General features: G+C 42.8%; 1 protein-coding gene across 2 annotated transcripts; it reads left to right on the plus strand.

Annotated features, from left to right (window-relative positions):
- Positions 1-1,736: 1,736 nt before the first annotated feature.
- On the plus strand, positions 1,737-27,370 carry PRXL2C (peroxiredoxin like 2C). Of its 2 annotated transcripts, XM_040355377.1 has the most exons (6): positions 1,737-2,005; positions 3,910-3,978; positions 15,025-15,078; positions 18,457-18,562; positions 21,609-21,740; positions 27,109-27,370. In XM_040355377.1, the coding sequence occupies exons 1-6, from the start codon at positions 1,805-1,807 to the stop codon at positions 27,234-27,236; spliced, it is 690 nt and encodes a 229-aa protein (XP_040211311.1). In that variant the 5' UTR covers positions 1,737-1,804; the 3' UTR covers positions 27,237-27,370. The 2 variants fall into 2 exon arrangements, with proteins under 2 accessions (XP_040211311.1, XP_040211319.1); XM_040355385.1 differs by lacking the exon at positions 3,910-3,978.

The following is a 27,370-nucleotide window of genomic DNA, read 5'->3' on the forward strand; positions in this document are numbered from 1 at the left end:
AGGGAAAGATCCCTTATGCCGCACATCCACAAAGTCCTATGGTGGTATGAGGGAGACAACCTCAGCCCGGGCTCTCGCCAGGACATGCCCCCAACGTGTTTCACTCTGCCCGCTGGAGCTTAGTCAGGTGGATCCTAAGGTGACAACTGATCAGCACTGTCATCCTAGAGCAGGCAGTGTGTTAGGGCTACGTAACACTGTGTTAGGACTACATAACACCTCCATCTCCTCTTCTCCATAACAGGGGGAGTGGTTTTGTACTCCATGGAGATAGCAGGGAATAATTCAAACCAATTGGGTCCACCTGTCTATTTTTTAGGCGGAACCCGATCAGACCACTCATTGTTCTCTACAGGGCAGAGGATGTCAGCGGACATGTGTCCGCAGTCACCCGTCGGCATCTGATCCCATCTGCTAAAAACATCTGCCTATCCATCCGGTTGATCGGAACCAATGGCAATTGGATGGAAGCAGACAGGCAGTGCTTTTCCATCTGACCGCCCCATAGAGAACAAGGAGCTGCAAAGCGGAGCGGAAACGGACATGGACCTGTCATCCACCTGCTCAGCAGGGATCTGCAGTGAGATGTTTTGATGTTTTTAGCGGTTGGGATCAAATGCGATGGGGGAGCAGACGGATCCACTTGGATGGATTCCGCTCCATCTGAAAGGGGCCTAACAGTCCAGAGGCAGAGGGCCATATTCTGAGTATAGTTACGATGGAGTATCTCAGGATACTCCATCGTATCTCTCTTTTTTGGCCAGTGTATCTATGCGAGTGATTCTTAGAATCATTTTCGCATAGATACGCTTAAGATCCGACATGTGTAAGTCACTTACACTGTCGGATCTTAAATGTAATTACCCAGCCGGCCGCTAGGTGGCGTTTATATTCAGGTCTCATTTGTTTATGCAAATGAGCCTGATACGCCGATTCCCGAACGAATTTGCGTCGCGTAACCGTCGCTAACGTTGTTTGCGTAAGCGTAAGGTTACCCCTGCTATATGAGGGGTAACCTTACGCCAGTCCCACGTACGCCATGTTAAGTATGGCGTCGGGTTCGCGTCGTCTTTTCCCGTCGGGTACGTCGTTTTCCTAAGTCGTTCTTGAATACGACTTTACGTCAATGACGCACACGTCGGCGCCATTGACGTTTTACGCCGAGAACTGGAGCATGCGCACTGGGCTATTTAAAGCCCGGCGCATGCGCAGTTTGTTCGAATCGGGGGCGTGCTTAATTTAAATACAAGCCGCCCCCTTGGATTTATGCGGGCATACGCCGGGCCAAATACACTACGCCGCCCCAAACTACGGAGCAAGTGTTTGGGGAATACAGCACTTGCTCCTGTAGGTTGGGGCGGCATAGTGTAAATGGCTTACGCGCCGCCCGCCTAAAAAGTACCAGAATATGGCCCAGAAAGCACAGGAAGTTATCTGATCACAAGATTTCTGGCTGGATGAACAGCTACTTATTTGACCAGTTGTTGAACAGATATAATAAAACTCTTTCAGTGGTATATTTAACAGACCAAAAGGGAGCAAGTAAAAGAAGTGTGGTTGATAGAGTTTACATACACTTTATTTGCAGCATTAGTTCTGCTTCTGACACTTATGAATTGTGTTAGTAAGGGATATTGCATGCCAGGAGTCAGCGGACGACGGAGAACAGGCATTTCAGGGTTAACATGTACTGTACACAGCCTGCTCTCAGGGAAGTTCCACCCACATGTCAGTTACACATTGCTTCCACTCAGTGTCTAGGAGGAAGGACTGGCTCTGTCCCAGACTGGGAAGGGAATATAATATGGCTTCAGAGTCAGACAGCACCCCAGTCACCCAGCAAATAGGCAGGAATGTGGAGTGGAGCAGTGCTGATCTCTCCCATACACTCCACCACCCAGATCTAGAGATAGCTGCAAGTTGTCTGCTGAGGGACAGGAATGGGAAGAGCTTTGAGTTCAGAGACCTTTACAAGGAGAAGGCGGCAATCATAATCTTTGTGAGGGTAAGTGATATTCCTGAGCTGCAAATGTAATGCCATCTGTTTATTCTGAATGGAGCAAAAAGTTACTTCAACGCTACGGCCTCATTCACACGATCAAAAGAACATGACATTGTAAACGGTATAAATCACACTGTGCGTTTTCCTGCGTTTAGGTGCATGTAAAGAAAACGGAATTCTCTGCATTCTCCTGTGTTTCATCAAACCAAATGCAGGGGGCTAGTGTGAATGTAGCCTAATGGTGGCCATACACAATTCAACCTTATTAACTCTATCGAATCAACAAACAATAGCCTTAACTTCTCTTCCGATCGATTTACACTCAATCAGCCCGAGTGGATCGGCCAAGGGTGTAAATTGATGAACTGATACTTTGGAGGATCCTATTTTGAGTGATCAGATCATGAGATTACATGGTAGCAACACAGATAAGATACTTACAATCGCAAGTTACGACCATTTTTTGTAACTAGTAATCAAAATGAATTTCCCCATGTGTGGCATATCGATTGAATGGGTTGTTCACTAAAGATTGATTATTCCTATCTCAAAAGATCTCTCGAAATAGAAATTGATCATTTATCAAAGAACGTATGGCCATCATAACATATAGGGCTAGATTTAGCATTGATTTATAGATACGCCGCGTAAATTCTAAGCTGCGCCGGCGTATCTTCTTTCTGTATTCAGAAAGCAAGATACGCCGACATTAGCCTAAGATACGACTGGCATAAGTCTCTTACGCCGTCGTACCTTAGGCTGCATTCTCACGCTGGCCGCTGGCCGTCGTTTTCGGCGTAGAGTATGCAAATTACCTAGTTACGCCAATTCACAAACGTACATGCGCCCGGCGGTAGTTTTTTACGTCGTTTGCGTAAGGCTTTTTCGGCGTAACGTTGCTCCTGCTATTAGGAGGCGCAGCCAATGTTAAGTATGGACGTGGTTCCAGCTTCGAAATTTGAATTTTTTCCGTCGTTTGCGTAAGTCGTTCGCGAATAGGGCTGGACGTAATTTACGTTCACGTCGAAACCAATACGTCATTGCGGCGTACTTGAGAGCACTGCACTCTGGGATATGTACACGGACGGTGCATGCGCCGTTCGTAAAACACGTCAATCACGTCAGGTCAAACACCGTCGTATCTTAGGGTGCATTCTCACGCTGGCCGCTAGGTGGCGCTCCCGTCATTTTCGGCGTAGAATATGCAAATGACCTAGATACGCTGATTCACAAATTTACGTACGCCCGGCGCTATTTTTTTACGTCGTTTACGTTAGGCTTTTTCGGCGTAAGGTTGCTCCTGCTATTATGAGGCGTACGCAATGTTAAGTATGGACGTCGTTCCCGCGTCGAATTTTGAATTGTTTACGTCGTTTGCGTAAGTCGTTCGTAAATAGGGCTGGACGTAATTTACGTTCACGTGGAAACCAATGATGTCCTTGCGGCGTACTTTGGAGCAATGCACACTGGGAAATTCCACGGACGGCGCATGCGCCGTTCGGGAAAAACGTCAATCACGTCGGGTCACCACCCATTTACATAAAACACGCCCCCCTCATACTCATTTGAATTAGGCCCGCTTACGCCGGCCCCATTTACGCTACGCTGCCGCAACTTATGGATCAAGTGCTTTGTGAATACTGCACTTGCCCGTGTTAGTTGCGGCTACGCCCGCACAAACTTACGGCAGGCTACTTGAATCTAGCCCATAGTATATTGGTCTTGTCACAATTATGTGTTATTGTTATTATGTGTAGTTATGTAATTAAAGTGTGCTTTGTTTGCTTTATACTTTGTTTTGAATTTGGATGTAGTTTTGCTGTTGAGTTGTACTATTATGTTTGCAGTGTGTGTTGTGTATACGGTTGCTAGGATACTGACAGGTTTTTCTGTTACTGTCTTTGTAGAATTTCCTGTGCTACACTTGTAAAGAGTACGTGGAAGATCTGGCTAAGGTTCCCAAAAGTTTTCTACAGGTATAGCTGAAAGTCTAGTGCTAACAACTACAATTGTAATAAAATTGTACAAAGTGTACAGATCACTACAATTGCTACAGTTATATTATTACAAGTGCACAGCATGGGCTCTCTTTTTATGCATCACGCTGAGCTTCTTTGTGGTTCTGCTACTTATCTGCAGAACAAAGGACGGGATTCACAGTGAGGCCCCGTTAACACTTTGGGTAGCGGGAACTCACGTTCCTAATTGCGATTTTGTTTGCACAATTTTCACATGATTCCACGTGTCACATACAGGGCAGACCATTCACTTGAATGCACGTTTGTCAAGGCAAAGAAGCTCAGGGACCAAATTTTTGCCCCTGAGTTTTGCCCTGATTTTTGCTTGTTTTGCCATGTGTCAATCACAGCAAAGTCGCATTGGAATGCCTAATTGCCGAAGTGTAAACAATCCTAATTATATTTCCACAGAAACAAGATATACTGTACCTGTGCTCAAAGCCCAATAGCTTGTACGTGCATATAATCTACCAGGTGCTAAAGGGGTGTGACCGCATGTTAACTCTACATAACCCTCTGCACACTGCTATATACCCTTTCTAGCAAACTTTGCAATGAAAAACAGGAAATATGCTTTGGGGGTACTTTTCTGCTAAGGGGACAGGACAACTTCATTGTATCAAAGGAACGATGGGTAGGGCCATGTACCGTCAAATCTTGGATGAAAAACTCCTTCCTATAGCCAGGGCAAGATTTGACACACAGTGCACATTGTTACATAGTTACATATAGATACATAGTTAGTCAGGTTGAAAAAAGACACAAGTCCATCTAGTTCAACCATAAAAATGAATAAAATATTGTACAATCCCATATACCCAATTCTATAGCCACAGTTAAAGTGGTTGTAAACCCTTTACAACCACTTTAACCTACAGGTAAGCCTAGTTTAAGGCTTACCTGTAGGTGCAAGAAATATCTCCAACACCTAAAAGGTTTAGGAGATATTTGCAAAAAATAGCGGCACCGATGTCTACGGCACATGCGTGCGAGTGACATCAGCGCTGCTCCGGCCAGCGGGTATCATGGCGGCGTCGGAGGAGGCGAATGAGGGCCGCTGGGGGGACTCCGATCTCAGATAAGTAATTCATAATGAGCTAGTATGCTATGCATACTAGCTCATTATGCCTTTGTCTTGCAGGTTGTCTTTTTTATTTTATTTATTTTTTGACAAGAGGGTTTACTTCCTCTTTAATCCAGAGGAAGGTGAAAAACCCCAGCAGAGCATGATCCAATTTGCTACAGCAGGGGAAAATTTTCTTCCTGATCCCCCGAGAGGCAATCAGATTTTCCCTAGATCATCTTTACCTATAAATGTTAGTACTCAGTTATATTCTGTACATTTAGGAAAGTATCCAGACCTTTCTTAAAGCAATCTACTGAGCTGGCCAGAACCACCTCTGGAGGGAGGGTATTCCACATTTTCACAGCTCTTAACTGTGAAGAAACCTTTCCGTATTTGGAGATGTAATCTCTTTTCCTCTGCCCCCTTGTCCTCAGTGTTGACCGTCGGACCGTTTTCAGCGGACATGTCCGCCCGGAGATTTCTGTCTGATGGTTGTACACACCATCAGACAGAAATCCACGCGTAAACAATACGCGGGGCATGGCCGCTCCGTCGCCGCGACGATGACGCGGCAATGTGCGCGGCCCTGGAAGTTCAATGCTTCCACGCAGGCGTCGAATCAGTACGACGCATGCGAGGGATGGCGGTCGTTCGGACGTGTCCGGTGAGTCTGTACAGATGACCGAACACGTCCGACGGACAGGTTTCCAGCGGACAGCGGAGCATGCTAAGAAATTTTTATCCGCTGGAAACTGTCCGATCCGCGGGACAATTGTCCGCTCGGGCCTACATACGACCGGATCTATCCGCTGGAACTGGTCCGGCGGACCAGTTTCAGCGGATCGATCCGGTCGTGTGTACGGGGCCTTATATATTTGTACATCTTGATCATATCCCCCCCTTAATCTCCTCTTCTCAAGAGTGAATACATTTAGTTCCTCTAATCTTTCCTCATAGCTGAGCTCCTCCATGCCTCTTATCAGTTTGGTTGCCCTTCTCTGCACTTTCTCCAGATCCCCAATATCCTTTTTGAGAACTGGTGCCCAAAACTGAGCTGCATATTCCAGATGAGGTCTTACTAATGATTTGTACTGGGGGCAAAATGATATCTCTCTCTCTGGAGTCCATACCGCTCTTAATACAAGAAAGGACTTTGCTCGCTTTAGAAACCGCAGCTTGGCATTGCATGCCATTATTGAACTTATGATCTACCAAAACCCCTAGATCCTTCTCCACTACGGACAGGCACACATTGAACCCCTTGATTGTCCCTAGCTGTTAACCCCTTCCCAGCCAGTGTCATTAGTGACAGTGTATATTATTTGCACTGATATTAGTGTCAATAGAGATGCCAATGGCAGTTAGGCAGTTCCCAAAACGTGAAAAAAAAACAAAGGAACAGCGCTCTTATATCATAAATTACATATCATAAATTACCATAGTGAATAAACAAATAAATCTTAATTTGAATTATAAAAAATACATAAAAATTGTGAGGTCCATGTATAGATCCCACACGTGAATAACGTCCTCTGTGACTATAAGAAAGGTTCCTCTCCACCCGCATGCAGACACAATGCACTCACCAGACTTAATTGACCCCTATTACAGGGAGTCAAATTGCGCTTATGGAAAAATCCAAGATGTCATACAAGAGGTCACAGGAATGAATCTAAACCACTGCTGTGATCCATTCAGTGTATATATATAGCGTAATCAAAACTTCAGTTTTGCCATAAAGAGAGGGAGGGAGAGGAAAGGATACTCTCATGGTGCAGTAATTTAAATAATTTGCACTTACAGCAAAGAAGACAAGGATTGGCATGTATTGTATAGGAATCGCCCATTAGCGCTCCACCTGTGTTCCAGCTGACCAGAAATGATGTATCTCAAACTCCACCCAACGGCATTTGTCAGCCTATGTCTGACATCTTCAGGGGTTCTTGACCCCTGAAGCTTTCTTTTGGTGGTATTTAATCACCACTGGGTTTTTTATTTTTTGCCAAATAAACGAATAAAGACCGAAAATGTAGAAAAAAAATTATATCTTTTTCATAGTTTGTTATAAAATGTTGCAAACTTAGGGCCAGATCCACAAACAGGAGCCGTGACCCCATGCAAATGAAGGTCCGGCCGTACTGCGCATGCACGCACGAATCTGCTTCTCACTGGGCATGTGCAGAACTTTGCTCGGCGCAATCAGTGAGATAGGTAAAAGGCCAAGCGTACTTAGTTTGAGGATCGCCCTGTGTATAAATAGCCCCAGTCAAACACACTTCCCTTGCAAAAGTATTTCCCTGTGTTACCCTTCCTAGAGCAAGTTGCTTCTGCTCTGAATGTTTGTCGGTGTTTGTTGGTGAGTTGTGTGTGATAGAGAAGTTTTGGAGGTGTATTAGATTGTAGTTGGTGTTTGTTTCTGCTAAGTGTATTTTCTGTTTGTTTTTTTCTGAGTCTTTTTTTTTTTTTCTGATTGTATATTGTGTTTGTTTTTTTCTGATTGTATTTTGTGTTTGTTTTTTGCGTGTTTGTTTTTGAATTTGTAGTAGCTGTCTGCTTGTGTGTTTTGCTTTTTGTGTGTTTCTTCTGTGAGGCCCCGTACACACGACCGAGGAACTCGACGTGCCAAACACATCGAGTTCCTCGTTGAGTTCAGTGTGGAAGCCGCCGAGGAACTCGGCGGGCCGACTTTTCCCATTGACTAACGAGAAAATAGAGTTCTCTTTTCGGCCCGACGAGTTCCTCGACGTGTTCCTCGCTGAAAAGTGTACACACGACCGGGTTTCTCGGCAGAATCCGGCTCCGAGTTTCTCGCTGAATTCTGTCGAGAAACTCGGTCGTGTGTATGGGGCCTGAGTGTTTTTGTTTGTTTGTTGTGTGTGTATTTTTGTTTGTTTGTCCTGTGAGTTTCTTGTTGCTGAGTGGTGTCTGTGATGGCACCCAAGCGCAGGAAGCTCAATTTTAATCAGGTTGAGAAGCAAATCCTTGCTAGGTCCATCGTCCTATATGGGCGCTATTTACATGGGCCTGAGAGCCGGAACACCTCCCCGGCCCAAAGGAAGGCGATTCTAAAAAAGATCACAGATCAGATCAATGCGGCCGGGGGGGGGGGAGACGAGGACCCCCGCTGGCATACAAAAAAAGATAAATGATCTGAAGAGCGTGGTCCGGAACAAGGTGGCTAAGATCACTGCCCATACCAGGGGCACTGGAGGAGGGGGACCCTGCCCCATCCGTCTGAGTGAGGAGGAATGGGCAGTGGCCCGGTGTTTCCAGCCAGAGCAGGTGGTGGGCCTGCGTGGATATCAGACAGGTGTTCCTGTGGGGCCAGGTACGTTTTTGGTTTTTCTATCTGGTGATTAGCATGTGTGGGTGGGGGAAGGGAAGATGTGCCAAGTGTGTGGATCCTCAAACCTGTGATTGTTTTGTGTCCTCCACAGATAACCAGGAGGTTGCTGGCCCATCAGGCCAGGCTGCTGCACCACCCCAAGGACAAGAGGCAGCTGATGAGTCCCAAGAAGGGCAGGAGTCCCCAGGGGAGGGGAGTGGCCAAACCTCCCCTCATGAGGAGGTTGAGGGAGAGGAGGATGAGGGGGTGGAGGAAGAAGATCAGCAGGTTGGCCGGGAAGTCCTTTTGGCCTCTGATATGATGAGCCTCAGGGGCAGGCAGGATGGGGACCCAGGAGACCAGGGGGGTGGCCGAGCGACTGCCGGCCAGTCTTCAGAAGGACAATGCCCGGCAGACCCACAGTCTGGGTCAGATAAAAGTCACTCTGACCCAGATGGAGCACAGCCTGGGTGTAATGAAGGAGTCACTCGGTAATGTGGCCACCAACTCATTGGTGGTCATCACATGTTTGTGTGAGCTGCAGACCGCCACAACAGGCGTGGCCCAGGAGGTGACTGCCCTGACCCAGGCTGTGCAGGACAATACCTGGGCTGGCCAGGCGAATGCGACTGCCCTCACAAACTGTCTGACAAGGATAGCAGTGGCCTTGGAGGGCAGGCCAGCAGGAGGACAGACACCAGGGGAGGCTCCTCCTTCCCCTGCTCACCCACCCCCCCATGAAGATACTCCCTCCCCTGCTAACCCCCCCCCCCCATGAAGATACTCCCTTAAATTAATTTGCAGGGGTACTTTTGATTTTTTTTTTTATGATTTTGTTTATTATACTGTACTTATGATTTGGTTTATGTGTGTGAATGATGTGTGAATGTGGGGGGGTGGCATTCCTGATTAAATAAGGGTGTCATCCTCAGTTTTGGTGGAGAAGGGATCCCCAGGACCAGGGAGAAGTGATCCCAGGTTCCTGAATGGTGTATGAATGCACAGTAACAGGATTGGAGCCGTGGCGGGGCGTTACTGCTCCCAAGTACCAATGGGGGGGGGTACTTGGATCTAATCCAATTAGATGTGCATGTGATATGTCTGTGCTAGGGACCACAGTGGGTGTGCATTTATGCATTCTCATTGTGACATGATTAATGTGTGTGTTTACTGTGCAAAGATGCATTCTGCGAGGCGTCTCCTGACTGCTGTTCCTTCAAAAGAGGGGGTACCCTCGGTCACTGAAGTCACTAGTCTAGCTATGGGCATGGATGCCCCTGGCATGTTGGCATACAGATTGTAGTCCAGCAAGTGTGTGTGCTCAGCTCTTCCTTAATGGTGTTGCTTTAGCTGACCATTACACGGCATAAAATTAGGGCACCTTTTATAATGTGTAAATTTACACATTGAAACACACAGAAGCGCACAGGGCGTAATCTACGGCGCACACACTTAATTTTGTGGATCGCCCTATCTCCCTCATTTGCATCTTTGCCTATCAAAACAGCGGCGTTTCTAGCGTAATTTGCGCACAGAAAAGCGCCGGTGTAATTATTTTAGGTAGGACGGAAAAACAGGATTTTAAGGCGTATCTCGTTTTGAGGATCAGGCGCAAATATACGCGCCGTGTAAATTTCAATTACGCCGCGTATCTCGAGTTAAGTCGGCGCATTTGCTTTGTGGATCTGGCCCTTAGTTTTTATCCTTCACTGATGAACACTGATGAGGCACCACTGATGAAGCTGCACTGCTGGGCACTGATTGGTGACACTGATGAGGAGACACTCGTGGGCACTGATTGGCAGAACTGGCGGGCACGGATTGGCAGCACTGATGGGTACTGTTGGGACTTCACTGATAATCAGGATACTGAAAACCAGTGCCCTGATTATCAGTGGACATGTCCCTTTTACACATGCTGTCAGCGTAAGGAAAGGAATGCCAATAACCAGCTTCTGTTTACATCCATGATCAGCTGTAATTGGTCACAGCTGATCATGTGGTAAATCATGTGAGCCGCTGATTGGCTCTTTACCTCAATCTGTGATCAGCAGTGTCTGGACTATGATGGCCTCCCAGAACTAGCCGGCCGCGTTGTAGCCATCATTTGGATATAGCGCAGTCGACAAGTGGTTAATGCAATTTCATAAAAACAAACATTATATATACTCAATAGGGACACACCTAAGGACGTCCATACACGGTTCGAATCAAACCGTTAATGGGCAGGCTGGTTGTACCAAGTTGATTGATCAATCAACTTGGGTAAAACCAGCCTGCTGGATTATCTTGCAGCTGCGGATAATCACTGTCTACAGGAAATAAATTTGCTTTGTGTATGCCTGGCCTAAGGATTCATTCACACGGGCATATGTGTATTTTCTTTATGAAATGTAGGTTCTTGCTGGCAGAGGTGTCAGAAGATTTTGCGTAAACCATCCCCCTTAGATACTGACGTATAGACACTTACAATTCTTCTATGTACTTTACGCATGTATGTACACATTTACACATGTTAAATCTGTAGATATGTATGGCCCTGGATGCAACTATATCCTAGTCTTTTTGTATACCTGTAGACATGGCACAGCTTTTGATTTGTAGACGCAGCTGTGTATGACCTTATTGATTCCTATAGTGTGTTTAAATGCATATGGAACTATATGCTGTGCACATCTTAAGGCAGCATTTTAAATGTCAATGAATGAGCCCAAAAACACACTGCACAGGTTGGAACCAATCAATGATTGTTTACTAAAGCAGCCATGTTATATACCACCCTCTGCTTTCACTTAAAAGATTCAGCTAGTTAATTAAAAGTAAATACAATTTGAAGAAAAACCTTCAGCCTGACTGGGTGTTTTAAGTAAACACATTGTTCCGGGCTGATGAAAGTAAACGCACAGTAAAAGTAATGTGTAATAGCCGTTTAATATGGGTTGTTGCCTCAATCATCTTTCAGTTTTAAAGAGACCCGAGATGGAATCTGATTGTTGCAATAGGTTGATGTACTTCCAGAGGCAAAAACTGAAATTGCAAGGCTCCATTGCAAACTTTTTAATGGGCTCCCTAACAGTGCAGGTTAATGGTTCAGAATCGGATGGTCATAGTTCATATTCTTAAAATAAAAGGTAAGACAAAAAGGCAATGGTCAGTAATGGAAAATGTTCCAGTGTTGGTGGTCATTAGGAGTGAGGAGCTAAGCTTTCTGTGTTGGCAACCACCATATCCATTTCCTATTCACCTTGAGGGGTCTGGAACCCCTAAGTGTAGTTCTATTACTTGAGTTAGACAAGGAGATTGGTTCCAATATTTCCAATTACGTAATTTTTATAATGGTTTGGACAAGGGGCGGCTTTGTAGGGATATGACTAAGGTTGAGGAGCTGTGTCTTTCTGGTCAAAAATGTACACATATCCTATCTAAAATGTATGTAATTCTTTTATCTCACGCATTCCCCCATCGCCATTTCTATATCCGAGACTGGGAGCGAGAGCTAGGCCATGAATTGCCTCCTGAGGTATGGGATTAAATATTTTTTCTTACATTTACATCAACCTTAGCCTCCGATTCGCAAGAGAAAAAATATAAAATCATCTCTAGATGGTATCGCTGTCCAGCCCTATTAAATAAAATCAACTCGACCTTACCAGACCAATGCTGGAGATGTGGTGGGCCTAGTGGTACTCATGTGGTGGTCTTGCCTGGCAATAAAACCATATTGGGCTGCCATATTCTGCCTAAGTCAGTTGATCACGGGTAAAAGCTGGCGAGAGGCCCCCGGAGGTTGCCCTTCTATCTCTGATCCTGGGTTCAATCATATCCATTAAAAAGGAAATATTTAAATTTTTATTGATAGCAGCCAGCTTTGACACCCAGATATTAGAAATCGGCAGTAATTCCAACAATACAGGAATGGTTGCAGAAGTGAACTATACCATGCACATGGAAGAGCTGGTAGCTTCAGTTAACGAAAATATTTTCAGTTTAGGAGATCTGGACCCCACGATGCACTCTCTTGAATCTCCTATATTTTATAGACATGTGCATTCGTTATTGTCCAAATGCATTTTCGTCCGAATTTCGGGTATTTTCGTTATCATTTTAACAAATTAAAACGAGCGCGCAGAATCTGAAATCCGAAAGTTCCGCCATAAACAAATGCTTTCTTTTCATTTTCGTTGCTACAACAGTTCGATATAGATAGGAGATTCGAGATGACGCTGACAATAGCAATCTGTGTCGAACCTGTGGGCGAATGTGCCTAACCTTAACTATTCTACAAGATTCGACATAGAGAGAAAAGATTCAATATTATAGAGACAGTGTTGGGGTAGACCATTCGATATAAACAACGAAGATTCGACGAAGCAGAGAAAAACATACAAACTTGAATCTGTCATTGAAGGCTTATAGTGTCTGTCGAAAGTTCTAAGAAGAGTCGACAAGCAGCTAAACTGTACGACGCCGAAATCATACATTTTCGGTCAAATACTCGGCCCATAGGCTATAGAAAAATTTGAATGTTGGTTGACTAGTAATAATAATTAATAAATATAATTATTACTAGTGTCATACAACATTGGAATTCTTCTATAGCTTGTAGGTGGAACATTTGACCGGAAATGTATGATTGCGGAGTTGTACAGTTTAGCTGCTCCGTCGAATCTTCTTAGAACTTTCGACAGACACAATAAGCCTTCAATTGACAGATTCGACCTTAATTAATTTGGATTTTCAGACTAATGCATTCTATAACGAAACAAAATAAATAAAAACATATTTTGGGAGTAACTAAATATATTTATTTTTCAGACAAAAACGAAATTCTGAAACAAAATATTTCAGTGTGCACATGTCTAATATTTTATCCTTTTATGAGTTAATTAATAATGGCACCCCTTTTTTAAATCGGTATATTTTTTTTTGACCTTTTGGGTCAGATACCTCAAAGTATTAGACAAATGCATACTTACAGACATCTACATATGTGTATATATTCATATATATAGGTCCCTTTCTTATATAACAAACTTGGAAGTGTGGCCAGGCCACTTTCCTTTATTGGAGGCCTCCTACCCTCCTTTATTTTTCCTTTTTCTGTTCTTTCCATCCTTTTCTTTTTCTTTCCCGATAGTTTAATAGCAAATATTGCATCTCATTATAATTGTATATTATGTTGATAGTTGATGCACGATATGATGACATGCTGAAATGCTTAGGTTTTGGAGTTTAACCTTAAAGGGGTTGTAAAGGTAAAAAATGTTTTCCCTAAGTAGCTTCCTTTACCTTAGTGCATTCCTCCTTCACTTACCTCATCCTTCGATTTTGCTTTTAAATGTCCTTATTTCTTATGAGAAATCCTCACTTCTTGTTCTTCTGTCTGTAACTACACACAGTAATGCAAGGCTTTCTCCCTGGTGTGGAGAAAGCCTCTTGAGGGGAAGGGGGCGAGCAGGAGTGTCAGGACGCCCACACGGTCGGACAAAACCGATGAGAATGGTCCGACGGACCGTTTTCATTGGTTCACCTCTGAAGTGGCCGTACGGCCTGATATGTGTACACACCGTCAGTCCAAAATCCGATCGGGTCAGAACGTGGTGACGTCAAACACACGACGTGCTGAATAAAACGAAGTTCAATGCTTCCAAGCATGCGTCGACTTGATTGAACCGATGCTTTTCTGTACTAACCATCGGTTTGGTCCGATGGGGCAGCGGTCCATCGGTTCGGTTTTGAAGCCCCCTCAAGAGGCTTTCTCCACACCAGGGAATCCTTTGTTACACTGAGCTGCAGGGCAGGGAAATTATTTGCCCACAGCTGATCCAGCAGACTATGTGGCACTTTGAGGGGCTCTACAGAAGGATAAGGTGCACTGTGATGCAGAGATTGTGCACCCCCAGCTTTGTCATACCTGCTGTCAGTGCTTACACACCACAGGAGGAAGAAGTCAAACTTCCCTTTCATCCCCTCTTTATTCATGTGACAGGTCAAATAACCTGGAGAGGTAGAACTGGACTTCACTCGCTAGCGGGTACCTGTGCTGCTGAAGCATCTGTGGCTGCTCTGCATCCTGGGTTGCAGATTCCAACCCTGCAATGCCTGAGTTACCACTGCTGAACAGCAAAATCAAGCAGTTGATCTGTAGTGTCCCGGATCCTTAAGCCTCGTACACACGGCCGAGTTTCTCGGCAAAACCCAGCAAGAAACTTGCTGGGAGATATTTTTTTGCCGAGGAAACTGGTTGTGTGTACATTTTCGTCGAGGAAACTGTCGAGAAACTTGACGAGCCAAAAAGAGAGCAAGTTCTCTATTTCCTTGACGGGAATGGAGAAACTTGCCTTGTCGAGTTCCTCGACAGCCTAACAAGGAACTCGACGAGGAAAACTATGTGTTTCGCCCGTCGAGTTCCTCAGTCGTGTGTACAAGGTTTAAGACAAAGTGGAGCTTCCTTCAGCACATGAATCCTCTGTTCAAGGGTCTCGACTGTGCCCCCTATCCACTGCAAGGAACGCATTATGGTGATAGTTCTGCCAGCATGTACATCATCCATGATTTTCACTTTGCATATTCTTATTTGTGTACTTCTAACCTATCTTTCTTGTTTGTTTAGAAAGCTGATGTCAGACTTATTGTTATTGGTCAATCCTCATATCTTCATATACAGGTAACATATTTCATATCATATTTTTATACAATTTTGAGTGTATTGATATGAATTCATAGATAAATATAGAGATACATCCTGCATCAGATGTATACTTACATAAATTGGATGGCCATGTCCTACAATAATCTTTAGGACTCCTTGATTAAATCGTCTTTTCCTAAACTGCGCCTTAATGGCCTATCCTATCCTTATATGAGATCGTCTTCCAAACTGTTAACCAGCCCACACACGCTCTGGCCTGTTGGGCTCTTCTCCAACCCCAGTTACCTAGCAGCCACCTAGACCTAGTAGGAAAGTTGATCTTTTTGTATATTATTTTGTGCTGACCACTGGATAGATGCAGCAATATGCATACCTCCATGTAAAAAAAAATGAAATATCATGTGTTAGGTATAAAAAAATAAACTAAGAGAAGTGTTCTTCTTGGTGTCCATCTGTCTACTTTACCAGGTAGATAATATCTGGAATGTTTAAATGAAACAAATAGGCCTTGTCCCTATCATACAGGACCCTTTTCTGTCGTTTTGATCTTAGTTCTTTCTGATATGCTGTAACCAGAGCTTTTTTTCTCAGAAAATAGGTGCAGGAACTCAACCACGATCCCGTTCAGATTTCACAAACAGTAGAAGGGTCTTAAAGGGGCATTAAATACAAGGATTGCATTACATACAGAACGCAGAGTTCAGGAGGGTTACACACAGAGTGCAGAGCTGTCACTTGTAAACACAGAAACCAGACTTCTGTGTTTACAAGTGATTGTGGTGAGCGGGCACCAAAGGGTCTGAGCCAGAGGTGGTGGAACTGAGTTCCCCCAAGTTCCCCCTGAAAAAAAGCCCTGGCTGTAACAGACTATCCACAGAACGTTTTCAATGACACTGTGTAAAGTAAAAGAATATGCAGGAAAGGCACTGCGCCTAAGGCCTTGTACACACGGTCGGACAAAACCGATGTGACTGGTCCGTCGGACCGTTTTCATCGGTTCACCTCTGAAGTGGTCGTACGGCCTGATATGTGTACACACCGTCAGTCCAAAAACCGATCGGGTCAGAACGCGGTGACGTCAAACACACGACGTGCTGAATAAAACGAAGTTCAATGCATTCCAAGCATGCGTCGACTTGATTCTGAGCATGCGCGGGTTTTGAACCGATGCTTTTCTGTACTAACCATCGGTTTGGTCCGATGGGGCAGCGGTCCATCGGTTCGGTTTTGAAGCATGTTTTAAAATTTTGGACCGAAGGAAAACAGACCGACGGCCTATACACACGGTCGTTTTGGTCCGATGAAACTGAACTTCGGTTCATTCTCATCAGTTTGGTCCGACCGTGTGTACAAGTCCTAACTGATAGTATCTAATTCAGCTTGAGGCTGAGGGATCATCAACCCAATAAAATATATCAAAAAAAATATCTTGTCTCTACGAGTGCACAGTGCACAGTGAGTACGGGGATAAAAAAATAAAGACAGGCATACTGTAGCTCGCGCTACTATGCCTCATTTTATGCTAAAAAGTTGTTATGGAGGGTGAACCACCGCTTTAAGCCCTGTACACGCGATCGGTCCATCCGATGAGAACGGTCTGATGGACCGATTTCATCGGTTAACCGATGAAGCTGACTGATGGTCAGTCGTGCCTACACACCATCGGTTAAAAAAAACGATTGTGTCAGAACGCGGTGACGTAAAACACAATGACGTGCTGAGAAGAATTAAGTTCAATGCTTCCAAGCATGCTTCGACTTGATTCTGAGCATGCGTGGATTTTTAACCGATGGTTGTGCCTAGTAACGATCGTTTTTTTTTCTATCGGTTAGGAATCTATTGGTTAAATTTAAAACAAGTTGGATTTTTTTGAACCGATAAATAATCGATGGCGCCCACACACGATCGGTTTGGAACGATGAAAACGGTCCATCAGACCGTTCTCATCGGTTTAACCGATCGTGTGTATGCGGCCTAAGGGGAAGCTCTGAATTCTATCATCCAATCATGGACAAGCAAAAAAGCAGTTTTTTTTTTTTTACTTGCGTGTTCCCCTCAGATCTAGAGCAACTGTACTTGCAGTTCACTTGCAGGTGCACTTGCAGTGTATAGTATATTTGCCTTTGGTAAATCAATCCCAATCAATCAAACTTTACATTGGAAGTGATTACCTGCGCATAGTTTAATCAGATCAGATCAAATCATGCTGTGATATGATCAAGTTATGATCAAGTTATAGTCAACATCCTCTCAAGTCTAATATTTGGGATCGCTGGAGGGAATTTAAGACAACTATAGACTCTTTACAAGCTTTCAGGCCTTTGAGCTAATGATTTAATGACCCATGGACTAGACGTTCTTTTTTTATATATAGTTGCCCACTACAGGGATATTACTCCTATCTTGAAGACAATAGGCCAGATTCAGGTAGGAGAGCGGATCTTTATATTGGCGTAACGTATGTCATTTACGTTACGCCGCCGCAAGTTTTTCAGGCAAGTGCTTTATTCACAAACCACTTGCCTGTAAAGTTGAGGCGGCGTAGCGTAAATCACCTGGCGCAAATTCAAATTTGGCGGGTAGGGGGAGTGTATCATTTAAATCAAGCGCATCCCCGCGCCGAACGAACTGCGCATGCACCGGCCGCGACTGAATCCCAGTGCGCATGCTCCAAATCACGTCGCTCATTGTCAATGAAAGCGACGTGAGCATAACTTACGCCCAGCTCAATTGTGAATCGACTTACGCAAACGACGTAAATTACGTCTGTCCCGACGTCCATACTTAACATTGGCTGCGCCTCACTATAGCAGGGGTAACGTTACGCTGGGCGTAAGTCTTACGCAAACGACGTAAACAGATACGCCGGCCTGGCGTACGTTCGTGAATCGGCGTATTTGCTCATTTGCATATTTAACAACGGGAACGCCACCTAGCGGCCAGCGTAAATATGCATCTAAGATACGACGGTGTAAGTGCCTTACGCCGGTCGTATCTTAGCAACATTTAAGCGTATCTCATTATGAGCATACGCTTAAATTTGCGCGGGCTCAGATTAGGACTTACGACGGTGTATCTACTGATACGCCCGTCGTAAGTCTTTCTGAATCTGGCCCAATGTCTGGGTATAGGAAAATTGATGCCCCCCTTCCTTCCCATTTAATTTTGTCCTATCTTCCTCTTTATTATACCCTGATTGATGATTTGAGCCTGATGAATATATGAGACATGAACCATTAATTAACTTTTTAATTTTTTAACAGTAATCTGGTTTGAATTTTTTTTTTCTAATAAATAATAAATGAATAAAAACATGAACAGAACAACAACAAAGAAAGATTTATTATAGGGTGCCTGGTTATTAAACTCATACTATGCACTTGTCTTTTTCAGAATTTTTGCTCCATAACAGGATATCATCATGAAATATATGTCGATAATGACAGAGAAGTATATAGCAAGCTGGGAATGAAAAGGGGAGAAACATCAACTTCATCAGGTAATGGTAATTTCAGTAATATTGTGATATTTTTCAGTTTAGCACTCGTTTTCTTGTCTAATATTCCACACTTTTAGGTGCTTACTAGATATACACATCAGTTATTTTTAAAATGTTATTGGCTTTCCCACTCATACTGCCAGATTGCATTAGTTGGAGGATATAAAGAAGCAAAAAATGGTATTGGTTATAGGATCGCCCATAAACTCCTGGTTTTGGACAGATTAGGGAAGGGATTAGAAGTAAAAAAAAAAACATGCAGTCACAGGCATCACAAAAATTACAGAGGCTCTAACTCTTGCCCGTTTTACTAAAAATAGCATATTATCATTTTTTTCATCTCACTTGCTGCCCCATGTGGAACCAGTCATTGAACATGGAGTGAGGGGAAACTTTCCTAACGGGAATGCAAATTGCAATAAAACCCTATAGAAGTTTTAAACTTTTTAAAAAGTCTATTTAAATATTTCAAAATCAAATTTTTTGGGCATATTTTTTTTCCCAGCTACATAGACTGAAAGTAAAGCATCTAATTAACAGGTGAGTGATGCTTATGTAATATGAAGGCAATTGAAATAGTAGTTTCACTTTGGTATGCAGCAGTTTACATAGAGTGATGCCGCATACACACAACCATTTTTAATGGTCTAGAAAAAACGTTTTTTTTCAACCTGATTATTGTTAAGCTGGCCTTGCCTACACACGATCGTGAAAAAAAAATGCTCTAGCAAAGCGTGGTGACGTACAACACGTACGAAGGCACTATAAAGGGGAAGTTCCATTCGGATGGCGCCACTCTTGGGGCTGCTTTTGCTGATTTCGTGTTAGTAAAAGTTTGGTGAGAGACAATTCGCGCTTTTCAGTTTGTTACAGCGTGATGAATGTGCTATCTCCATTACGAATGCTAGTTTTACCAGAACGAGCGCTCCTGTCTCATAACTTGCTTCTGAGCATGCATGTTATTTTTATGTTATTAAAGCCTACACACGATCATTTTTTACAACGTTAAAAACGACAACGTGAAAAACAACGCGAAATTTAGAGCATGTTGTACAAGAAAATTTTATAATTTATGGCCAGCCTAAATTTCCCCTGCATGTGTAATGTCGAACAATTTTTTTTCTTTATCCAAAAACAGAAACATTTTAAGTGTCTGGGACTATGCAGCATTTTGATGTAGGACTTAAAATACATTGATGGGAATTTAGTAAGTCTAAAACAAACTGGAGCACATGACTATGGTAACCAATCAGCTTCTAGCTTTTATTCAAAGCTTAAATGAACAAGCTCATGCTAAAAGCTGATTGGATACTGTGCAAAGCTACTCCAGATTCCGTTTACAGAATACGTTAGGTTAAATGTTTTTCAATGTGTTCTGTATTGTTGTTATGCAGTACTAAGTATTGCCACAGACAGATGAAAGCTGAAATCATGTTGCATATTTCAAATGTATTAAAATGTTTTAAAGGTTTATAAGCAAACTGATGTTTTTTATTACTATACTGTATACGGTATATTTTATTTTACAAATAAACATTTACCAAATGACAAATAATTCCCAGAGCACTATGGGTTACCTAAAGGGAAAAGACAGCAGAAGCCTTTTAGCTTGTTTTACAAGGTTAAAACCTCAGCCTGTATTCTTGCATAAAAAAAAAAAAGGAAATCATAACTTACAAAATGGATAATGCCTGTCTCTTCATTTAGTCTTGATGATCTTCAAACATTTTTTAAAGTTGGGCTCATCCTAATGCCCACCAGTAGTGTATAAATATGTTGCAAACTATTATAAGCTGATACATTGCAGAGAATATTAAATGCTGCTGCAGGTATGTGAATCTGTACCCAAAAACATTCTGTTACATTTTAGGAAGAGTAGGGGATGCTAGGAACCTCTGTGAGTTTTTTTTTGTTTTTGTTTTGTTTTTTTGCTGTGTATTGCTATTTTTATAATTATTTTTTTTAGATTTCTTCTCTCAAACCTCTGTTATCTGGGCACAATGACAATAAAAAGAATGTTGGTAGTGTAGAGGTAGGTTAGAGGGCCATATTCTCAGTAGAGTTACGACGGAGTATCTCAGGAAACTCCGTTGTATCTCTCTTTTTTGACCCGCGGATCTATGCGAGTGATTCCTAGAATCATTTTCGCATAGATACGCTGAAGATCCGACATGTGTAAGTCACTTACACTGTCGGATCTTAAATGTAATTTGCCGCCGGCCGCTAGGTGGCGTTCACGTTCAGGTCTCATTTGTTTATGCAAATGAGCCTGATACGCCGATTCACGAACGAAATCGCGTCGCGTAACCGTCGCTTACGTCGTTTGCGTAAGCGTAAGGTTACCCCTGCTATATGACGGGTAACCTTACGCCAGTCCCACGTATGCCATGTTAAGTATGGCATCGGGTCCGCGTCGTCTTTTCCCGTCGGGTTCGTCGTTTTTGAATACGACTTTACGTCAATGACGCACACGTCGGCGTCATTGACGTTTTCCGCCGAGAACTGGAGCATGCGCACTGGGCTATTTTTAGCCCGGCGCATGAGCAGTTCGATCGAAACGGGGGTGCGCTTAATTTAAATATAAGCCGCCCCCTTTGAAATACGCAGGGATACGCCGGGCCTTTTACACTACGCCTCCGCAAACTACGGAGCAAGTGCTTGAGGAATACGGCACTTGCTCCAGTAAGTTGCGGCGGCGTAGTGTAAATAGCTTACGCGATGTCGCCGCAGAAAGTACGAGAATATGGCCCAGACTCTCTATTGACTTTTTGTAGCTCTGTGTGTCCCTGCTGGAGACTTTCCTTTACTTCCTGCTGCCATAACAATGTTGCAGCTAGGAAAAACAAGATATGGACAGCAAAAACAAAAAACAATCTGACAACAGTAATAACTGTTCCTACTCAATTAAAAAAAAAATTAGCAAAGCTGATATACCAGTGGCATAATCTTAATAGCAGGAATTTTGGTTCTATTTGTTTTTGTATGTATCTTGTGTGCAGTCATTTTCTGCTTGAAAATCCTCTAACATCCCTATATAATGCTCTAGCTGGGAGTCCCCATGTCAAATCAAACGTCATCACTGGGAGTATTAAAAGTATATGGAGAGCGATTACAAGTCCCGCATTTGATTTTCAAGGTGACCCAGCACAGCAGGGTGGAGCATTAATAGTAGGTCCAGGTATGTAAAACAAAATAAACAATATAAAGTTCCTTTACAAACATTATGTCCACATCAATTGATTGCCAAGTATGTAGTTGCTGTTAAATCTATTCCCTGTTTATTATTTGTATTCCCCTTGTTGTTTTGCAATGTGCTGTCTCTGGTTCTAAGCTTCCATTATAAAACACATTAGGGCAGGGCTCGACAAATCCCGGTCGCCAGGTCGCCATGGCGACTAGAAATAGCGTCCTGGCGACTTGGCTTGGAAGGTGGGCCATCTGGTGGTGAGCCATTGGTATTACAAGTTATTGCCACCAGATGTGTGAGCTGGCGACATCTGGTGGTGGCCGTTGGTATTACAAGTTAAGCATTACAAGTTAAACAGCAATTCTAATGTCATTTTTCACTATTTTTCACTATTTTCACTGCCATCTTCTAATATAACCCCCAAACATTATATATATTTTTTATCCTAACACCCTAGAGAATAAAATGGCGATCGTTGCAATACTTTCTGTCACGCCGTATTTGCGCAGCGGTCTTACAAGCGCACTTTTTTGGGAAAAAATTACACTTTTTTTAATTAAAAAATAAGACAACAGTAAAGTTATCCCCATTTTTTTTTTAATATTATGAAAGATAATGTTACACCGAGTAAATTGATACCCAACATGTCACGCTTCAAAATTGCGTCCGCTCGTGGAATGCCGACAAACTTTTACCCTTTAAAATCTTCATAGGCGACGTTTAAAAAAATCTACAGGTTGCATGTTTTGAGTTACAGAGGAGGTCTAGGGCTAGAATTATTGCTCTCGCTCTACCAATCGCGGCGATCCTCACATGTGTGGTTTGAACATCATTTACATATGCGGGCGCTACTCACATATGCGTTCGCTTCTGGGCACAAGCTCGTCGGGACGGGGTGCGTTTTCTGGCTCCTAACTTTTTTAGTTGGCTCCTAGATTCCAAGCAAATTTGTCAAACCCTGCATTAGGGTCTTGTACACATTTCCTGTGGTATCTCAAGGCATCTTCCCAGGTCTCATTGGGTTCATATAAGAATGAATAGGGCCATGGCAGACCCGCGTGCACATATGTTGTATTTGCTGTAAAGGATATATGACACTGACCAGGACTGCACAGTGAAGAGTGTTGCATCGAGGTGGAAGGCTTGTGTTGCTGTCAGAATACAATGCCCCAGCGGGGGGATTCCTTCATCTACCTTGTTTGTTTGGATGGAGGAATCTGCTATTTTATTTAGCCTGCTGGCTGAATGACAGAAAACTAAAAGTGTACAGCTAGCTTTAGTGCAGGATTCTTGGCGCCCAATTCATATTCCAAAGTATCCTGTTCTCTTCGTATAATTCTCTTTCTGTGAAATACCTGGTGATCCTGCTAGTCCCTCTGCTTTATTTTTAAAAACTGACCACTCTAGGCACGACAGCACAGCGTGGTCAGTTCTCTTCTCTCCTCCAATGATCAGACTAGTGCTGACATACCCTTCCCCCGACACAGTCATTCACTGGGAAGACCATTGTACTGCTGTTTCCCCCTCCCCCAGCTCTCTGGGTTCCTTCTACAGCTTAGAACAGAGGTTATGTGGTCACTTATTAAAAAAAGGGGGAAAAGGTATTTATAATGTGTGTGTGTGTGTGTGTGTGTGCGTGTGTGTACAGTATCTTAAAGCGCTGCGCAAACTGTTGGCGCTATATAAATCCTGTATTATAATAATAATAATAATAATAATAATATCTCACAAAGTGAGTACACACCTCACATTTTTGTAAATATTTTATTATATCTTTTAATGTGACAAACACTTTGCTACAATGTAATGTAGTGAGTGTACAGCTTTTATAATAGTGTACATTTGCTGTCACCTCAAGAAAACTCACACACAGCCATTAATGTCTAAACCGTGAGTATTTTCCAGCACTGCTTTAACCCTATTGGGCATGGAGTTCACCAGAGCTTCACAGGTTCCCACTGCAGTCCTCTTCAATTCCTCCATGACGACATCATGAAGCTGGTGGATGTTAGAGACCTTGCGCTCCTCCACCTTGAGGATGCCCCACAGATGCTCAATAGGGTTTAGATATGGAGTCATGCTTGGCCAGTTCATCACCTTTACCCTCAGCTTTTTTAGCAAGGCAGTGGTTGTCTTGGAGGTGTGTTTGGGGCCGTTATGTTGGAATACTACCCTGCAGCCAGTCTATGAAGGGAGGGGATCATACTCTGCTTCAGTATGTCACAATACATGTTGACATTCATGGTTCCCTCAATGAACTGTAGCTTCCCAGTGCCAGCAGCACTCATGCAGCCCCAGACCATGACACTCCCACCATCATGCTTGACTGTAAGCAAGACACACTTGTCTTTGTACTCCTCACCTGGTTGACACCATCTGAACCAACTAATTGTATCCTGGTCTCATCAGACCACAGGATATGGTTAAAGTAATCCATGTCCTTAGTCTGCTTGTCTTCAGCAAACTGTTTGCAGGCTTTCTTTTTCATCATCTTTAGAAGAGGCTTCCTTCTGGGACGACAACCATGCAAACCAATTTGATGCAGTGTGCAGCGTATGGTCTGAGAACTGACAGGCTGATCCCCCACCCCTTCAACCTCTGCAGCAATGCTGGCAGCACTCATACATCTATTTCCCAAAGACATCCTCTGGATATGACGCTGAGCACGTGCACTCAACTTTTTTGGTCGACCATAGCGAGGCCTGCTCTTAGTGGAGCCTGTCCTGCTAAACCTCTGTATGGTCTTGGCCATTGTGCTGCAGCTCAGTTTCAGGGTCTTGGCAATCTTCTTATAGGCTAGACCATCTTTATGTAAAGACCAATTCTTTTTTTCAGATGAGGAGCCATGTTGAACTTCCAGGGACCAGTATGAGAGAGTGAGAGTGATATCACCAAATTTAACACACCTGCTCCCCATTCACACCTGGGACCTTGTAACACTAAAGAGTCACATGACATCGGGGAGGGAAAATGGCTAATTGGGCCGAATTTTAATATTTTCACTTAGGGGTGTGCTCACTTTTGTTGCCAGCGGTTTAGACATTAATGGCTGTGTGTTGAGTTATTTTGAGGGGACAGCAAATTTACACTGTTATACAATCTGTACACTCACTACATTACATTGTAGCAAAGTGTCATTTCTTCAGTGTTGTCACATGAAAAGATATAATAAAATATTTACAAAAAATGTGAGGGGTGTACTGTATGTATGTATGTGTATAATATATATATATATATATATATATATATATATATATATATATATATATATATATATATATATATATATATATGTCTGTGTGTGTATATATATATATATGTATATATATATATATATATATATATATATGTATATATATGTATATATATATATATATATATATATATATATATAAATACACATACAGTGAGGGAAAAAGGTATTTGATCCCCTGCTGATTTTGTACTTTTGCCCACTGCCAAAGCTGTGATCAGTCTATAATTTTAATGATAGGTTTATTTTAGCAATGAGAGACAGGATAACAATAAAACAAATCCAGAAAAATGCATTTCAAAAAAGAAATACATTGATTTGCATTTTAATGAGTAAATTAAGTACTTGACCCTTTTGCAAAATTTTACTTAGTACTGTACTTGGTGGAAACCCTTGTTGGCAATCACAGAGGTCAGACGTTTCTTGTAGTTCTGGGCTGATTCCTCACCGTTCTCATGATCATTAAAACTCCACGAGGTGAGATCTTGCACGGAGCCCCAGACCGAAGGGGATTGACAGTTACGTTGTGTTTTTTCCATTTGCGTATAATCGCATCAACTGTTGTCACCCTCTCACCAAGCTGATTGGCAATGGTCTTGTAGCCCATTCCAGCCTTGTGTAGGTCTATAATCTCTTGTCCCTGACATCCTTGGACAGCTCTTTGGTCCTGGCCATGGTGGAGAGATTGGTATCTGATTGTCTGATTGCTTCTGTGGACAGGTGTCTTTTATACAGGTAACAAACTGATATTAGGAGCACTCCCTTTAAGAGAGTGCTCCTAATCTCAGGTCATTACCTATATAGAAGACAACTGGAAGCCAGAAATCTTGCTGATTGTTAGGGAATCAAATACATATTTCACTCATTAAGATGCAAACCAATTTATAACTTTTTTTAAATGCGTTTTTCTGGATATTTGTGTTGCTATTCTGTCTCTCACTGTTAAAATAAACCTACCATAAAAAATACAGACAAGATATGTACACAAATGTTTTGCCCTTCATTCAGGGACCCAAGAAGAGGAGGATCTGGGCTGCTCTGTGCAAAACTACTACACAGAGCATGTAAGTATAACATGTTTGTTATTTTTTACAAACAAAAAAGTTGCTTAGAACATTTATCACCTTCCCCCAGTTCACACCACTGGGCTAACTCCTTGGTAAATTCCTGAGGAAAATAACATTCATTTTAAACTCTTCTCACACAGACTATTGGATCTTATTTAACAATAGTTGTCAGAATCAATTAACAACCGGAACTTAGGAACTTTTCCAGCACAGAGAACAGTAAATCCCAAAACTCAGGCTAGCTACAGCCTAGTGGTTTCTTGAAGACACACAATAAACTTGGGGCACTACTACAGTAAAACCTTGGTTTGAGAGTAACTTGGTTTGAGAGTGTTTTGCAAGACAAGCAAAATGTTTTAATACATTACGCCTTGATATAAAAGCGATGTCTTGATATACAAGTAGCGTGATGTCACAACTGAGTATAAAAGAGAAGAGAGGAGCCTCTAAGTGTAGTAATATGGTTACATTTAATGAAGGTACAACATTTAGCAACTTATTGCTACACTTAGAGGTGCCACTCTTCTCTTTTATACCCTTAAAAAAATGCTTTGATATACAAGTGCTTTGGACTACAAGCATGTTTCTGGAACGAATTATGCTTGCAAACCAAGGTTTTACTGTACTTAATTCTGGGCCCCTACACTTGATACAAGTGTTTTTACTTTGCAACACTTCCCCACCTTGAAGATCAATCACTGGAACATGTTTCAATGTTGCAACATTTTATTTATTTGCAACTTAGTTGTGACCTAAGCAAGCTTCTGGGTTCACCACCTACTATCTAGGAGTACCCAGCTTAAAGGACCACTATACCGTTCAGTTGAAATTTGCACTTGGATGCAAACCAGCAGACCAGCATGGTGCCAGGCAGAGGAAATCCTAGTAGCAGCCATGGATCTGGTTCACTTCACACTGCAAACAGCTAGTCTGAAGGGGCTCTGGATACAGAGACCACTTCCTCTCCGGTCCGCATTACGAAATGTTAAGAAATGTTAAAAATGATATTAGTTCACAAGTATTTTGTGTTTTGTTACAGGTAACAGGGTCCATTTCCTGCACCGTGACATGAACAGATATGACCATGTTCCCATCAGTTCTCTTCTTAGATATGCAGGAGTACAAACAATTCATTTTGGTCATCAACGGCCGATGTTAGAAGTTTGAAGTACACAAATGGATATAATTCCACGACAATCCAGAAGCCATATTTTGCTCAAATACTATTTTATTTCTAATTTACTTGTTAACTTAGCTATTGTGGACATTTTTATATAAAATGTATGTTTTGTACAATTGTA

The sequence above is a fragment of the Rana temporaria genome, chromosome 1 (assembly GCF_905171775.1).
Source record: "Rana temporaria chromosome 1, aRanTem1.1, whole genome shotgun sequence".
Taxonomy (NCBI): Eukaryota; Metazoa; Chordata; class Amphibia; order Anura; family Ranidae; genus Rana; species Rana temporaria.

Excerpts from the sequence above, each read along its gene's own strand:
- PRXL2C (XM_040355377.1), top strand. The coding sequence starts at position 1,805 with ATGGCTTCAGAGTCAGACAGCACCCCAGTCACCCAGCAAATAGGCAGG. Across the intron at positions 15,079-18,456 it reads CCTCATATCTTCATATACAG|AATTTTTGCTCCATAACAGG; the intron begins GTAACATATTTC and ends TGTCTTTTTCAG. Across the intron at positions 18,563-21,608 it reads AGAAACATCAACTTCATCAG|CTGGGAGTCCCCATGTCAAA; the intron begins GTAATGGTAATT and ends ATAATGCTCTAG.